Source organism: Falco peregrinus, chromosome 5 (assembly GCF_023634155.1).
Source record: "Falco peregrinus isolate bFalPer1 chromosome 5, bFalPer1.pri, whole genome shotgun sequence".
NCBI lineage: Eukaryota > Metazoa > Chordata > Aves > Falconiformes > Falconidae > Falco > Falco peregrinus.
Genome location: NC_073725.1, coordinates 68,581,255 through 68,595,452, shown reverse-complemented (window position 1 = coordinate 68,595,452; position 14,198 = coordinate 68,581,255). Strand labels below are relative to the sequence as shown.

At 49.1% G+C, this 14,198-nt stretch overlaps 1 protein-coding gene across 2 annotated transcripts in view; it reads right to left on the bottom strand.

Annotated features, from left to right (window-relative positions):
- STK11 (serine/threonine kinase 11) overlaps window positions 1-10,924 on the bottom strand; it is a 48,833-nt gene extending 37,909 nt beyond the window's left edge. The window contains exon 1 of one of the 2 annotated variants that reach the window (XM_005240805.4): window positions 9,334-10,924. In XM_005240805.4, the coding sequence (XP_005240862.1) occupies window positions 9,334-9,623 (290 nt within the window). In that variant the 5' untranslated portion in view covers window positions 9,624-10,924. The remainder of the gene's footprint in view (window positions 1-9,333) is intronic. The other variant, XM_013301969.3, reaches the window with a different exon arrangement.
- Window positions 10,925-14,198: the final 3,274 nt, after the last annotated feature.

The window sequence follows — 14,198 nt, the reverse complement described above, 5'->3', positions numbered from 1 at the left end:
TTAGTTTCCCTCCAACTGAAGCTTTTCAAATGATGCTGGACTGTTAGGAGCTTAGCTCACTGTCACTCTCTTCAGTTAAAGCCCTAGAGATGTGCTACATTGGTGTTTACCGTAATATCTAGGCCAGTCACTTCCAAGACAAACCTTTCATGTTTGCACTTCGTGCTTCGTTATATGTAAGTGTCATCTGTAGTTACAAGAGCAGAAGTAAATTTGCTCAGGCTTCCAGTCTTCACATTTCAGGGTATGTTTTTAAATCAGCATCGTGAGCAGGAACAACCCCCACAGATGTCAGTGCGATACAGCATCGTGCAGTTAGGTGTGCTCCTGCTGTCACAGGCAGGCAGTGCCCGGTGCCAAATGTGGCAGAGCAGCTAACGCAGTATATAGCACATTTCAGCACAATTTTTAAACAATTATTTAACTGGGAAGCAACTTGAGTATTAGTACTCGCAAAAAAAATAAAAATGTTTCTATACCTAACAATCAGTTACTTCTGATAGCTGTGAACAGATATCAGTTATTTAAACATAAATATAAAAACATCAGAAACTGGCTAATCTACTACAGACATGAACAAATGCAACTATTTTACTATACCACATGAAATGTGTGAAGAGGCACTGTTCAGTAGAAGATGATTTCCTACAGAACATATAAAGTACAGAAAAACAAGGAGAGGTTATAAACAGGGAAAACAGCCAACGTGCCAAGGCTGCCAAAGGAGCAGCGAATCTCCAGCATTCCTGACCCAAAAAGTCATGCACCAAAAGCTTCCCGTGGCCAGGAGACAAGCGTGATGGATGTTGGAGTTGAGGGATGGAAGAACTCCAGAGTTGTTGTTCAGCCTGGAGAAGAGAAGCGTCTGGGGAGACCTTCCAGTACCTAAAGGGGCTGACAAGAAAACTGGAGAGGGACTTTTTACAAGGGCATGGAGTGATATGACAAGTGGGAATGGCTTTAAACTGAAGTAACGTAGATTTAGATTAGCATTAGGAAGAGATTCTTCACTATGAGGGTGGTGATGCAGTGGAACAGGTTGCCCAGGGAAGCTGTGGATGACCCATCCCTGGAAGTGTTCAAGGCTGGGTTTGATAGAGTTTGGAGCAACCTGGGCTAGTGGAAGGTGTCCCTGTCCACAGCAGAGGGGCCGGAGCTAGAATGGTCTTTAAGGTCCCATCCAACCCAACCCACCATACGATTCACAAGTGGCAGATGACAACGGCCTCCCAGCAGTCCCACCAGCTCCTGCAGAGCTGGCCTTGGCTGGCTCCCAGCAACTCCACACTCTGCCTCAGCACACCTCCAGCTCCTGATGCAGGCTACCCAGCGATCTCCCACCTACTCCCCACCGCATGAACTACACTTGGAACCGCTTGGAAGTCATGCACAGTTTAACAGCTACAGGCTGCTTGCCCCCGAGTACCACCAGATACAGCATACAAGCTGTTTGGTGTTGTGGTGGCAAGCCAAAGACCCCTGAGCCAGACAGTCCATTAATCCATTTGTGTGATCAGTTTAAGTGTATTTACAGTAGAGTTAGCACAGAAATCACCCTGAAAATCCATCAAGTTACTCATATGCAGTAGGAAACTACTGAGGCAGTTTCACAGAACCCTTTAATAAAGCTGAAACTTGCAGGATAATTCAGAAGTGAAGCAACCAACCTAAGAATTACAACACTAGCCTGAAGAATGAGTCAAAAACAGAAGTTCCAGCTAATAAGTCCATTTCTTCCAAACTCTAGCCCTAACTTGACTGAACAGATTAAAACTGAATTGAATCCTCTGTTTGCAGAGAGTAAAGAATGTAAAACTGAGCGAGGAGACATATTCTCTTGGCTATGAAAATGGACCCTTGTATGTCATCTTGTATCAACTGTTTTCATCTCTGTCTCTTGGGATTTTGTACTGTGCCCCAAACCACATTCTAGTACCTTTTGCATTAAACTCAGCCAGCAAAATCCCACTAGATGCCAACTGTGAAGAGAAACAGGAGGATCAGGACAGTCAGGTCAGAGTGGTTCTGTCAGTGTCTGGAAGTACAGATACTGCTCTTTGTTCTGCTGCTCAGTCCTGGGCTTGGGCTAAACTACATAAAAACTTCTCTATCCAGCTTCTCTCTCTGGCCATTCAGTAAGTTGCTTTAAGAAACATGGTTACATTTCAATAGGTAGGACTTTTGAAAGCAGTATTACCAGGAATTCAGAGCACAGCTTCGAAAGCAAGAGCCTCTGCCCAAACACATGACACACCAAGCTCAGAAAGCCATCACCCCTTGCCTGCACAATTAGCCAGCCTCTAATAACAAGCTGTGGGCAGTACAAAGGCTTGTTGACGCATCACATCTGATTAAAAAAGATCTTGCATCTTACAGGCTTTTTGAAGGAGCAGCTACTGGTTCCTTAAAGATCTTCTAAGGATCCCTGAGCAGTGGTATTAATCATTTCACTACCGAAGTTTATGATAAAGGAAGAATGCCTAGCCTAAACGGCCTTAAAAAGATATATTTTTTTTAATGATAGCTAAACAAAAACCTAGGATAACAAGGCAAAGCTCAGAAGAGTGTTTAGTTTAAATGGCAGACAGATTTGCAAAGCGATGCAGCCACTCTAATTATAGTAATGACCAAAAGGCTGAAGTGGATTAAATTAGCATAGAAACTGCAGCCAGCGTAAGTGTTGGTCTAAGAAGTTTCTGCATAATGAAGGGAGACGGGCTGCGTGCTCAGACCAAGCCAGGAAGAGAGGGAGTGAACACATACTTATTTACATAAGACTACTTTGCTGTGAAGGCAAAGAAAGCTTCCAATATTAGGAACGCATTTAAAATCCTGATCCCAACAGCTCATTCCCTGTAATACGGCTTGAAAGCACAAACGCTAATTCCTTCCACCTTTAACTAATAAATATTTCGTATTTCTGTAATGAATCTTCCCCCCCCCCAGGAGGACTTTGTCAACCAATCTAAAATGCCAGTGAAGTGCACCCACCTCTGGGGCAGAGGCCAAGCAGCCCATTTCCAAGAGGAAAGATTATTTCTATTTTTAGCTACTCTTGCATTCTAGAATGACTGAGGAACAGACACAGCCAGACCACAGTCACCTCCAATTCCATTTTGGTTTTCAAACTTCACCAAGCGAACATAGGTGCTCATCTCATCAGAAGGTGCCTAAATTGACTTTTTTCAAAATGATCAACAAATCCCCCAGCCCATACTGCTTTCTTTGCAATTTGCCTGCACAACAGCATTTTAATTGACAGTGCAGGGAAAGGAGGATTTGCATGCCTGCGGTTTTGCTGCCTTTCCCCTCAACCCAGGCAAGGTGGCTTCCTGCCTTTCCCACACCAGCCTAGTGAATCTGGTTCAGATTTTAAGCATACCTTTTCCAGCTGCTGCTGCAACTTTGCCTCCTTTTGCTATCCCTACAATTTAACATGAAATTTAAATCACAACAGTTGCTTTTGAGATCAGACCTCTTCCCAAACACAGAGGAGAAGCCCAGCAAAGCGGCAGGCTGTGCTTTCTGCTATGGGGTAGTCACTTCCATACCCACCCTACTTAACACCACTATTACCTGGCTAGAGTTGTCTCCATTATGAATCCTGCTCCTGGTTTTCTAAACTAGAAAGATTTCAAGTGTGTGACAAGACAGACTGGCAGAGTACAGGGCCCGCTTCAAACTATAACCGTCTCAGAGGAAGAAGAAAAAAGATCTTCTAACTTCAAGGTTTCCATGTGGTTTTGTCAGACTCATTAAGCTCATCCTGACAGATTAAGATTAATCCCCAGCAACGTACCTTGCTCTGGCAAATAACAGGGGGGGTGTGGTGGTGCTCAGAACTGTATATAGCAAAACTGCCTACCTGTACCACGTGCTATACAATTTTGGAAGGACAGCCTGGAAAGACATTCTTTCCTGGGCCATTCTAGTAAAATCACATCTTCACCTTAAGATTTAGCATTCCTTCTACAGCTTGTTTCAAGCCTCAGTTTCACCAAAGCCATTTTTGCTTAAAGAAAACCGAGCAATACAGCCAAGATTCATTCCCTTCCTTGGGTTCCCGAGGTTCCTCCTCAGGTCCAAGCTTTTGGGGTTTTATTGGAGACAATTGACAGTGAATCTTCTCCATGTTACCCACCAGGTTGGATCACATGTCAGAAACGTGGGTTTGTAGCAGGTCTGCAGTGACATCTTCAGCCTGGGAGAAGCTCACCCTCAGCCACCCCTTTACTCCTCTGCGCACAACCGTGGGCCATCTCAGACTCTCTACGAACAGCACTGAGGAGCCAGGCACAAGGAACTGGCACAGCTCCACTGCAGCACTGGTGCCACAGTGAAGGGCTGGGAGACGTGCACAGAGAACAGCTCCATATGCCAGTTCTGGCACGTACCATAAAGCCACTAACGCCATTCTTGCTAATTGCTACAAGGGACTCAAGAATCATTCATCTGGTCCTTACACAATGAACAACTACATTAGGTATTTATTTAGATTGATTTTGTAATCCTGTATAGCCAAAGCAAGTTTTAATTACACATTAGTATCCCCAATACGCCACAAAGATTAACTTATTTAAAATGTAGCTTGTGAACAGCTTTTTCCTCTTTATTTCACCTAAAAACCCAGCCCCCCACTCACAAGGATGCAACTTGTCATTTTCATCCATGTGAGAAGCTGCACCATGTGAGAAGTTTGCTCTCACAAGCACAAACATAGTTCAGATAAGAGACCGAGCAGAGCACTTCACTATTTCCTTCTTCAAATTAAGCTTTACACATCTGAAGGTCTGCCTGATATGGGGAGGGGTTGACATCGTTATGTGTTGATGAACCCAGCGCTGATCTACATCTTTCAGGTTTCAGTATCCTAACAGTTTTTCTCCATTACCCAAAATGACGTTGTGAGAACTGCAACCCGTCCCCACTGCCCCTCCCTCCCTGGAGGAGGCAATGTCAGAGATGTCAAGATACAGAAACATCCCCTGTGGTCACCACGCTCCTTTCTTTACGTGCAGCCAGAAGCAGCCCACGAGAGGTGAAGTGCTGCAGACACAAATCAGAGCGCACCCTCCGCCACCCAACACGGCGATCTGAACCCTGCCAGCTCTCGCCTCGCAGAAGCCGACAGCAACAGCCAGGCACCTACTCCAGAACAGTGTCTGTGAGCCCAAGGGGCTGCTAAGGGAGGGGAGGATCACGGTGATATTTTTTCCTCTTTACTAGTTCCAGGCCTCCATCCACATCCCACTCCCAGCAGGGATCTCTGATGTTACAAGCCCTACAGCCACCACCGCACAGCGACCCGTGCTCTGCTACAGATTAGTTTCTAACGTTTCGCCACTGAATCCGAGTGAATATCCAGTTTAGCAAAGAAAGTGACAGAGCCACCCAGTTACATACAGACCTTTCTTGCTAGGAGGGACAGGAAATCGTATGAGTCAGCATTAGCCCATCTCCACGCCTCTGCCGCTTGCAACAAGTCCTTCCCCTCAGCAGAACTGTCCATGTTTTGAGGTGCAAGACTCTTGAGTCAGACCCAAGGAGCAAACTGTCCAAGTGCAGACCTACTACACATTTGAAACCTCCAAGGAATTCTAATGAGCATATATTCAAATTGAAGTAATCACCGAGTGTGGTAAGTACAGTACAAAACACTTGGGATACGCACAGAAAGTCCCAAACACTTAATTAAAATGTGAGGCTATTAGCACACAGTTTTATTAAACTTGTGCTGCTAGAGACAAATAGTCTTCCAAATTTTCTTTCATCTTTTTGGCAATCCTACTAAACTCATTTTTTTCTATTAACTGGAAGCAGTAATTAGCCATAGTACTGTCTGGTTGACTAAGCCACCCCAAAATTTCTCTAAAATAACTGAAAATTCCCTATATTGATTTAGGCAAAACATGCGTCTTAGGAGTTTAAACCCTCAATGTCCTCACCAGAACTCACAGATACCTCAAGGGTTCATTTTCAGGGGGCAGAACTGGAATATTTTAGGGTAGAGAAGAATCATTCAATTTTATTTAAGTCTCAAAGGTATTTCAGGCTTCATTTCTAGGTCTCAAGAACTCTGTTACTGCACCAAGACACAGGGCCGGGGCAACCTGCCTGCACACGCAGGAGGAGGCTGCGGACTCGAATGTTAGGAAGGAATTAACACAGAGATGGTACCAACAGTCAGAGCCCCCTGAGTTGTCACTACAGCCCCACATATCCAGCGTCCCCAGCACACACCTGCACAGTCCTCCGCAGCTCATCGTTACCGTGCTCTCCCTTGTCATTACTCCCTGTGTATTACTTGCTCATGTAATTACTCAAGGGCCAACAGTCTAGGAACTGTTTTCTAGGGAATTTCTTTGATGACACACTACACTATCAATGCAAGTTTCATCTTCACCACAGCAGCAGCAATACTGAGGCATCCTGTGATAACGGCAGAGGCACAAACCCATTGTAATAATTCAAATTACATCTCTGTCAAACAAACCTAAGTCACATACGTAGCTTTTCCCTGTATCGTTAAGAAATGCTGGAGATCACCAGCAGGAACAGACACTGTCTTTGCATTTAGGAGAAAACTGTACATACAACAAGGTATTTTGAGACCAAAATATTAAGTAGTCACTTCCAAGAGATAAGCACTTCAACCCAAGCCTGAATGCATGCCCTAATTGCTCAGACCCTCTGCCAGCGCACTTCTGCCATACTTGCAGCACTGTATGAAGAAATTAACCCCCACAGATCAGATTAATAGTTAAAACATTATGCAATGATTCTACAGCACAGAAAACAATTCATTAGGGACTCAGAAGACTCTCGCTCCTGACCAATTTACCATGAATGCAAATGCTTTGGAAGAGCCTTCTGCTTGCACATGCCACTGAGAGCACCAAGCAGTGCTCTAGTTCTGGTGGCAGATTAAGAGATTTTTAATCTCAAAGGGCACCAACTGAAGTCTGGATGTTTACAAAGATTAGACAATTAATCACACTCATCTCTCACATGTACTGAGCTGCAGACATCCTTGTACAGATAAGGACACAAGTGGGACTGGAAGCAGGCCTCAGTGTAACACAGGAATTGCATATTTACTTATTATCAGCTTTCAAGACAGCAAGTAGAACCTAATGGTGTGATTCAGTCCACAATCTGATTTCCTGCTGTTCTGTTACATGCAAGTAGTTTATTGGGTATAAACCACTCAACAAAGCTGCTCAAACACAGTTGTAGAAAGTGAAATTTCAATGGGAGTCTGGCCAAGGAACAGGACATTACAAAAATAATGTTAAAAATAATGTTAGCAGAGTATTTCCAGCACTACATGGAAATACAGCAACAGTTTAGTTTCCCCCTCCCTCCATACTGACCAGGCAAACCATACAGGTTTGATGGCATATCTCACCACAACAGGTTTATTCAGAGTGGAGAGGGCTTGCCCTGCCTGTTGTAGTAGCACTGAAGGGTTTGGTAAGGTTAGAGTGTCATGGTACTGGGAAACCACACACACACACAAAAAAAAAAAAAGACATTTTGCCTTTAAAAAAAATTCACCACTGAAGAAGCAGGTAAAGAAAATGAATATGTGGACAAAGAGAGAAGAACAAGGGGACAAAAACAGGAACTGAATGAAAGTAAACCCTTGTTACAAGACAACACACAAAATCTGCTTCGGTGTTTTGAAGCAGGTACAGCTGAGCCAGAAAAACATCCACAGCAAAACAGAGTGGTGGTTGGCCAGCCTGCTTTAATAACTAACCTTAATGAAGCCAAACAAGATGTTCACAGACCGGCTCAGTGCATGAATAAAACTTTAGAGTTCACTCCAGGACACAGGACCATTACCATAGTTCTGGTATCAAGAAGCTCCCCTGGTATTTCGCAAGTCCTTTTTCACTACAGGGGAGAAAAATTTAAATTTAAAGGTTTCACTAAGGAGGAAACAACCTCCCCCTTCTTCTGCAGCAGCTCTTGATGTAACTGAAGGAGGGGGCATAGCTGTAAAGGGGCACTCAGGCCTTTACCAGAAAAACAAGAAAGATTTTATTACATATTAACCAACAGTTTACTCTGATTCTGAACTTAAGCCAGCAAAGGAAGAAAGGGAGGTCCCGGCATTAGCATTTGTGACTACTCCTTAGCCAAGTCTGTCAATGAAGGTTAGAAGGCAAACTTAAACAGCCCACTGCCAGAAGTCCTGGTACAGGATGTGAAATATCTCACAGCTGAGCTCGGAAACTCAAACCAAACTGAGAAACAGAACAGGACTCTGCTAGGTCAGGGCTCCACGCTCAGCATGCCACAGCTAAAAACCCAATACAAACACCTTCTAAACATCTCACAAGTTTTCCCCTCCCACTATGAGATAAACTCTTGTAAGTAGTTTGTTTTGGCTGCACAAGGCTCCCCTCCGCAGCAGATAAACAACTATCTCGCAGGGTTGTGACAGACAGCTTGCTGCAGAAAACACAGCTGGCTGCGAGGTCCCTGCAAGCAGAGCACAGCCCCAAGAAAAGGGAAAGTTTCATACACCCAGCCCAACAGATGAAGCGTAACACCAAGCTTCTCCCACACTTAACTTTAATTAGTTACTTCTGCCCTGACTAATCAGCATGTAACTGGCACTTCGAAAGCTTCCAAGCCCGTATCTTCGGTCACTGAAATTGAAAAGGTTGACAACCCTTGTCCCCATTTTACAGCTGCAGAAATCAAATGAAAAAGAGCCTTGAATTACTTCCCAAACTCATCAGTCAGAAATGAAACAAAGTAAACAAAAAAACACCACCAAGACTTCTTACACCCATTGGGTGCCTGCTGGATCATGGCCCAGGCACCTACTACACAGGCGGGAGCAGTAGTTGCCATCCCAGAAAGTCGAGGAGCCGCATCGCCTCGATGGGTACCCAAGTAACGCAGGCTGGAACGACGCAAAGCACATTTCTGCACTCAGGTACACCACCTCTCACCTTCCCTCGCCAAGGGCACCAGTTTACCTCTTCAAGGTGAAATCTTAAAAAGGAATTACTTTAAGAAATCCTATTTTATTCTTTAAGCAATACTATTTAAAAAAGCAGCGCGTTACAGTTTGTCTGTTCAGGCAGACGGACTTGCTTCCCTGGCTCTCGATAACTAGCTCTCTTCCCTGTTCTCAAACTCAACAAGAGCACTGGCTGCAGTTCAATGGCAAAGACATTCCCGAATACCTACAGTTTAGGAAGCACTTGCACAGCAGAAAGCCATGTTGTTAGTTAAAGCGGTACAGAACTTCAGCTGGAAAAAACCAACCAAGTTTAATCCCTCAGCTCCCAGCTACTGGAAATATTTACTCACTTTTTCACATTTGCCTCCCCATTGGGAATTCTGCGTAGCTTCTTCTTCTTCAGAATTTTCACAGCTCTTCTACAGAGGGTTTCAGAGTCCAACATCTCCTTGACTTTGCCATAAGACCCTTCTCCAAGTAAGTCTCCCATCAGGTATTTGCCAATGAGCTTGGCCCTTTTCCGCCGGGGCTGGTAGATGACCTCCGTAGAGTCAATGCGATGGATAAAAGTGTCCATCCCCACAGACATCAGCTCACTCTCTGCAAACATACCCAGCTGCTGTGGCTCCTGCATATCCATCCTGGATTAAGTTCCTTAACCTGTTTTCCTTATGCGCTCAGGGTTTTAATCCTGTTTGTTAGTTTCCAACACTCCCTTTTACTCCTTCTTAAAAAAAAAAATCCAGAAGATTGTACAAACATGAATAAAAAAACAAACAAACAAAAACCCAAAAACAAAACAAACCTATGAGTTGCTTCCAGCTCAACTGGATGCTAAAAGATCCAGGCCTGGCTCCAGTAACACAATGTCTTTTAAAAAGAACATATATCTTTGACAAGATACACTCAGTTTGGGACTTGCTTTGCTTCTGACCTGGTCCCACTGCTAGGGTTCTTTCAAGTCAACTTGGCCTTTAGTTTGGCCCAGTTTGATTCTTAAGTGCTAGGTCATCCTCTGGGATTTTAGGCCACCACATAAAAACAGACAATTACCGAGTCTCTTTCGTGACTTTCCATTCCTAGTAGATCATAGCCACCAACTCCAAAGTGGATGGCAGGGTAAACGTTTCTGCCCTGCTGTCCTCACCATCCAGCTATGAGCACTGATGAGGGTTTTCTTTCAGCCGTTTGGAAGCTGAAAACAAGTTTCTTTGAAGGAGTTTTCAGAAACAATTCTAACGTCTTCGCTTTTCACGCCTACAAAAGTTTGAGGCCTTCGGTGCCTATCAAGATCTCCCAGGGGCATCCTTCAACCACCTGGATTCCGCGTGGCACATGATGTGTCACCACCACTGGTCCAGGTGTCAGCCGGTGTCAGACAACGCAAAACCCACTACAGCTTTACCGACCCACCTTAGAATGGGAACAAGCAGGAGGAAGCAATTCTCTCTGCCCAGCACCCAGAATACCCCATTCCCTTTCCAACACAGGAAGGTCAACGAGGAGATGCCGGCCTGGCCCAGGCTCTGCCCCCCTCCTTCACACCCCTGCCACAGGTGTCAGTCGGGGCAGGCAGGGAAATGAGTGACACGGCAGCAACCGCTGGGGAAGGCAGGAAGGGAGCGGAAAAGGGAGAAAACACTTTAAGTGCAACCAGATTAGCGACAGACGTAGGAGAAGGGATCCCCGGGGCGGAGGTGACCTCCGGCTCCTCCCCAGCCGCAGCCGAGCTCCCCGCTCCCGCAGCGGGCCGGGGGAGCCCGCCCGGGCCGGGCCTTCCCCCGCGGGCCGGGCCCCACGGGCAGCTCCGGCCGCTCCCTCCTCCCCGGGCCTCCGCACCCAGCTGTCGAGTCGGGGGAGGGGGGCGGGCAGCCTCGTCCCCCCTCCCCACCGCCGGGCTCGGGAACCGGGCCGCGGCCCGGCGCCGCGCTCCGCTCCGCTCCCCTCCCCCCCACCTCAGGGGGCGCCCCGCCAGCCGCTTCCCCCGCAGCCCTGCCCAGGGGCCCGCTCCAGCCGCCCCGCAGTCCCGCCGGCTCCCGCTGCCGCTGCCCCTTTACCCCCGACGCCAGCCCCGCCGCAGCGCGCACGCCGCCGCCATTTTGTTTACCTCCCGCCCCCACCCGGCCGGCCCCGCCGCGCTCCCGCCGCTGCCCCCTGCGGGCCTCGCACCTCCCTGGCGACCAACGTAAGCTCCCATTGGCCGCCGAGCCGGCCCCGCCTCCCCACGCGCGCTCGCCGGTTGGCTGCGGCGGAGCCACGAGGGGGCGGAGCCGGCGGCGCGGCTTTCGCTTCCGGTTGGTTCTCTTGCTCTTGCAACCCGCCCACCCGCGCCGGCGGGCGGCGGGGCGCTGGGATAGGCCGCGGGAGCTGCCCGTCACCGGCAGGGGCGGGGCTGAACGGCGGCGGGGCGGTGGAAGGCAAAGGGCAAAGGGTAGGGGGCGGAGGGCGAAGGGGAGGCGGGTGCTATGGAGACGGGGCGCGGGGCCTGCCCCGCCGGCAGCCAGTCCCGCCGCCGCCTTCCCGGGCTGGCCGCGCCTGGGCGGCTCTGCGGCGCCTCCGAGGTCGGGGCGAACGCGGGGCCCGCCGTGCGCCCGTTCTCCATCCCTGCAGAGCCCGGCTCGGCTCCCGGCGTCACCCAGCCACCCTCGCCCGGGGCAGCCGCGCAGGGCCAGGCCGGGCGTTCGCTGCTGCCAGGTGTACTCGCTGCCACCCCCGCCGCTGCCGGTGGGGCCTGCGGCGCCGTGCGTGCCGAGTGGGGCAGGCCCGGCCGGAGGCAGGCGGCCAGGCCACAGCTCCTTCACCGCCCGCCTTCCTGCAGCACTCCGTGGTTTGGAGCTGCCTGGTTTTAGCAGAGCACAGACGCTTCCAAACTGCGTCTGTCTTGGGGACCTCTGCTGCTGTTCTGTACGCTTCTTGCTATATGTGTGCGTTGAACCTCTGCAACGCACACAGGGAGTTCTGCTACAAGAGCTCTCCCGGGGTGAGGTGCCCCTTCCATCCTCCGTAGCTGTGGACCTGGCTCAGGTCCCCTTTCTTCGTCCACCCCTCATGAGCGCACACTCACAGGCTTCTCCCTCCCCCTGCCAAAGGCTCCCCACAGTTCGGCAGGCTTGGGTGTTTTGATGAGGACATTGAGTCCCAACACATGTTTTCAGGCTCGAGGGTAATAATAAATAACGGACAGTAAATAAAACAGAACGCAGATTTTTGTCTGTAGCCCTCAGAGGCGATGCCGGCGCAGGGGCGCTGCGGCAGCCTCTGAAGTGAAGCCAGCGCTGGGCTGGGGGCAGCATCTGTTCCGTCTCTGCTGTGCAATGTCAATGCAGGCACTGAGGTCTGCTGTTCTTGTTCAAAAATGCGGATGGGGAAGCGTTTCCACCAAGTCAAGCATGGCTAGCAGCATTCGTGCTCCTGCCGAGCCTAAACCCCACAGGCGATCCTTACTGCCCACCCTCAGCAGCACCATGGCCTCCTCCCTAGACCACTGCCGGTCCCGGGTACATCCCAACCCTTCCCTGCCCAGAGAGCGGCCAAGGACATTGCTCTGGCTGTGGGAGGTGAGTTTACTGGGGAATTTACCAACATTGCTTGTGTTTTTCATTCACACACGTGCCCTCTTGCCCCCCTCACCCTTTCCTCGTCTCAAAACTATTTATTTGCCTTTTGCTGTGTTTCACCATCAGCGCCCAGGGATCACCCAGGGAGGCACAGGGCACCCTCAGAGAGAATCCTGCCCAGACAGCTTATCTCCCCATCAGGCAGGACAGGCAGGGATGCTCCTCCCAGCACAGCCAGGCCTGGAAATGCAGCAAATGCTGCCAGGAGCCCCCAGCCTCCTGCACACGTTACATCCAGCCTTTAGAGACCTCCCCACGCCCAGCACAGCCTGCATTGGTGCCGAACTGCATCTCTTGAAGATTTTTTCCTAGTACGTAATGCAAGTCATCTTGGTGCCATAGATCCCACGTTTCCACAGGTTTTTCGCTTTCTCTGCCAGCACTAAACACTGTACCAGGTGCAGTCTGGTGTCTCTGGCTCTGTACTCACTCACCCGCCTTGAAAAGCTTCTCCTGCAGCTCTCCCAGCCTGTGTCCATGGTGCTGTGCTTCCAGCAGTGCATGTTAAGGGCACTTAAAGGCAGCACTCAAATTCCTCAAACCCCTCCGTAAGCTGGGTACTGCTGAAATCTGCATAAAACTTGGGGCTTTTTTTGCTTTCCCCCTTTTATTTCAACAGGAAAGTTCTCATTTGGGAGAAACAGGGAGTTGGGACCTGTTCCCTCCAGGCAGGGTGGCTGGTGGGCTTGCAACCACCCCACAGCCCGCTCTGCAGCAGCCCGGAGCAGCAAGGGAGCAAGCAGCTGCCTGGGCTTGTTTGTGTTTTTTAAAGGCTCTGTTATTTGTGTGACACAGTTTCCAGCTGTTGCTATTTGCTTTTGGTCAGTTTGTTACAGAAAGGGAAGAAAACACTGGAGAAAAATCTCTGAGAGTTCTCTCTTTATAAGTTGTGATTTGCTTTATTTTGAATTTTGCACTAAGTGATATTTTAAGCCCTTCTCCTGGAAGGGATTTGGTTACATGGGAAGGTCTACCTTTATTTAAAAAGTCTGCTGGCCCTTGTGGCCATGCACAAGAGCTTGGAAAAGGCTAGGGAGGAAAAAAAAAGACAAGAGGGCAATAAAATAAATCCCCAGCACAGTAGTTCTGGAGAGGTCCATGGTCTCCTTAAGCCCCTTTCTGTACTCAGGCAGTGGGAGCACCTTTTCCTACCCACCCTGAGCAAAGGGACAGCTGGCATTGGGGGGGTGACAGGCAGGAAGATGGGGGACGGGACAGGGATACACGGTTGGATGAGGCCAAACAGCTGCAAGAGCATCCTCCAAAATAGTGGCCCAGCACCCAGCTCCATCATCCCTGCCAGAAACTCCAGCACATCCCATGGGGAACAGGCTGTTCTCAGCACCGGTGCTGGCACCGCCACCTGCCCAGGACAGCAGAGATGCTTCTGTGGGGATTCTCCACTGTCTAATAAAGGTTGGGCTTCACACCACTGCTTCTCCCCGTCCACATTAGAAGGTCTCCTGAGAGGAAAGGGTTCCACGGGACACATCAGAGCATGCTGCAGCCCCCTTCCCAGCCCAGCTGGCACAGGGACACATGTCCTGCCAAGCTGCCGGGGTGAGGGTTTGCATTATGACAGCTGGCTCCACCATGGA